Genomic DNA, 3,244 nt, shown 5'->3' with positions numbered 1-3,244 from the left:
AGCCGCCGTCCACCCACTGCCGCTATATAAATGGTCAAACTAGCTTGACCAAAATGGTGCTTTCAAAACACATTTGAAAAAGAAACACCATGAGACGATGTTTTTTTAAAAAAAACACAATGGAAAAAAATTGATTACCAAACACACACTTAGAGCAAGGGCAATAAGCTCTGTTCAGAGCTCTCAAGGCTGACGTGGCCGTGGAATTCGGCAGCCCCCCCTCCCCCAAGCTCCTAACCCCTCCCAAGCCCCACTCCTAAGGCTTAGTGCAGCAAGCTCCCAGTTGGGAGTGCTAGTCAGCATGCTCTCAAGAGCTCTAAAGCATTTTAGAATAAAAAATTAACAAATTAAGCCTTGGAAGGCACTCCTTCATTTATGGAGCTCCAACAAGCTCCTAGTTAGGAGCTCCAACAATATAGATCCGATCGGCGGCGGCGGACTTCAGCAGATGGTCTTCATTCAAGACGGCTCCGATCGGCGGCGGCGGAGGATGCGGTGTTGGTGTTCGGGGTTGGGGAGCCAGAGATCCGTGGGTTGGGGAGCCAGAGATCCACGGTGTTGGATGTGGTGTTGGTGTTCGGGGTTGGAAACGAAGAAGAGTGGAGGCGTTTGAGCTTGCGATGGAGAAAAAAAATGAAGATGATTTGGGGAAACGAAATGAGCTGGGGAAAAGAAGAAGGGGAGATGACGAAGAGGAGTTGGATGTGATGTTTTTTTTAATTGGCTGCCAGAGTTTGAGCTTGTGATGTAAATTTTTTTTAATTAGCTTTCAACTTCACAGTTGATTGAAAAATACTACCGTTGGGTGAAAAAATGTCCATTGAGTGAAAATTATTACCGTTGTGTGAAAAAATGACTGTTGAACAGTAAGAAAAACTCTATAAATTCACAACTCATTCCACACAACTCTCTCATAAAAAAAACTCTATATTTTCCTATCAAATTAAAAATCTCATGGATCCCTCCCAAAACAACTACTATTCGCAACTCCTTACCGGTGAAGGATCGACCTTATACTCGCCGTTCTATACAGAAGTCGTAGAAGAAGGTCATCCCATCGAGTTATCGCAATCCGCAACACAACAAGTGTCATCCCAAGAAATACCGACCACAAAGAAGAAGAAGGCTTACACGCGGTCCGAAAATTAGACCGTCCACGAGGATAAGCTTCTTGTGTCTGCTTGGCTGAACACGAGCCAAGACTCCATCCAAGGCACGGGGCAACACAAATATAAGTTCTGGCACAGAGCTAACGAAGTCGCACACCAAACCAAATGATGCACCGTTGGTCAACGATTCAACTGTCGGTCAACAAGTTCTGCGGGTGCGTTGCTCAGATTGAAGGAAGACAAAGATCTGGTACGGGAATTATTGACCAGGTAAATATTTAACTTATATGTTTTTATGTAAATATTTAACTTATATGTTTGATTATTCTAAATTTAACTCTTGTGTAGACTGCAGAAGTAAAAGAATTATACCAATCCCTTTATGGTAAGCCATTCGTGTTAGACCATTGCTGGGTTGAGTTGCATCATCACCAAAAATGGAACCAACAAATGGAAACTTACAATAAGATTCGATCACAACCGAGAAGAACCACGAACTCTGATTCCTCACCAAACAATTCCATGCCAGCGACCCCCATCGAGTTGAACATTGACTTAGATGATGTTTATAGCAAGGCCTGAAGGGAGGAAAGCGGCAAAACTCAAGAGGAAACAAAATGTGGACAAATCTGAGTCCGCTAAGTCCATTATGGGAGAGGCTTTCGCGTGGATGAAGCAAACCAACAAAGAAAAAATGGAGCTAAAACAGAAGAAACAAGATGACGATATCATGAAGATCGATCTCTCAACACTCAATTCAGTTCAACGACAATACTTTGAAATGCGTCAGGCAGAGATATTGGAGAGGTGGATGTCCAAGGGTTCTTCCTAATTATCATATATTGTACTCGCATCGCATCCTCATTAGTTCTTCCTAATTATCAAATATTATCTTATATTAGATTTATGATTGTACTCAAAGTTAAAATATTTGGCATTGAATGAAAACAACTACTTTATTGAAAATGAAATTGGCGTAGTACAACAACTTGAACTCCTTTTCTAAAATTACATTAGACATAAAGAAACTTAATCTTCGGCGATGGATCCCTTAAGCTGCCACAGATGCTCGATCAAATCATTTTTTAGTGATTTGTGTGTTTGCGTGTTCCTGATCCGATGATGATTTTGGATGAACTCAGTTAGAGGTACCGTCTGCACATGAGAAGGTTCAACGACTGGTACCGAATCAGTAAAGTCGAAGTTGTTGTCCAATTGACAATCACGTTCATCTTCAACGATCATGTTATGCATTATGATACAAGCTGTCATGATATCTTTCAGCACACAAGGTTGCCAGAAACGTCCTGGTCCACGAACAATCGCAAATCGAGCTTGCAACACGCCAAAAGCTCGCTCAACATCTTTTCTTGCGCTTTCTTGTTGTTGAGCAAAGTACTTATGCTTGTTTCCTCGAGGTGCTGGAATAGTCTTCACTAATGTGGACCACTCTGGGTAAATCCCGTCGGCGAGATAGTATCCCATATTATACTCGTGGCCATTGACAGTATAGTTGCACGGTGAAGCTCTTCCCTCCGCAAGTTGTGCGAAAACCGGTGAACGATGTAGAACATTAAGGTCATTGTGAGACCCCGGCAGTCCAAAGAAGGCATGCCATATCCAAAGATCTTTGCTAGCTACGGCCTCCAAAATAATTGTGGGTTCATGAAAATGTCCAGTATACATACCTTGCCAGGCAGTTGGACAGTTCTTCCATGTCCAGTGCATGCAGTCGATGCTCCCAAGCATACCAGGAAAACCTCGTTGTGAGCCTTCCTCGAGCAGGCGTGCAACGTCTTCATTAGTCGGTGAACGAAGGTATTCCTCCCCAAAGATGTTGATAATCGATCGAACGAACCTCTTCACGCTCTCAAGCGACGTACTTTTACCGATCCGAACGTAGTCGTCAACGGAGTCAGCGGATGCTCCATATGCGAGCATCCGCATAGCTGCAGTAATCTTTTGAAGACTAGATAGTCCTAACTGTCCAGCACCATTCCTCTTTTGGACGAAGTACTTGTCATGTTCGACGACTGCGTCGTGGATTCGAAGGAATAACGAACGCCTCATTCTGAACCTTTGACGAAAATAATAAAGAGGATAGGTTGGTGCGTCAGCAAAATAATCTTGGAATA

At 43.1% G+C, this 3,244-nt stretch overlaps 1 protein-coding gene across 1 annotated transcript; it reads right to left on the bottom strand.

The window, feature by feature from the left end:
- Positions 2,139-3,244, bottom strand: LOC109837088. The gene has a single exon (XM_020405176.1). The coding sequence runs from the start codon at positions 3,177-3,179 to the stop codon at positions 2,139-2,141; it is 1,041 nt and encodes a 346-aa protein (XP_020260765.1). The 5' UTR covers positions 3,180-3,244.

Source organism: Asparagus officinalis, chromosome 1 (assembly GCF_001876935.1).
Source record: "Asparagus officinalis chromosome 1, Aspof.V1, whole genome shotgun sequence".
Classification (NCBI taxonomy): Eukaryota; Viridiplantae; Streptophyta; class Magnoliopsida; order Asparagales; family Asparagaceae; genus Asparagus; species Asparagus officinalis.
This window is presented reverse-complemented; position numbering and strand designations above follow the sequence as displayed.

Bases quoted from the DNA above. Each gene is read 5' to 3' on its own strand.
- LOC109837088 (XM_020405176.1), bottom strand. From the start codon at position 3,179: ATGAGGCGTTCGTTATTCCTTCGAATCCACGACGCAGTCGTCGAACAT.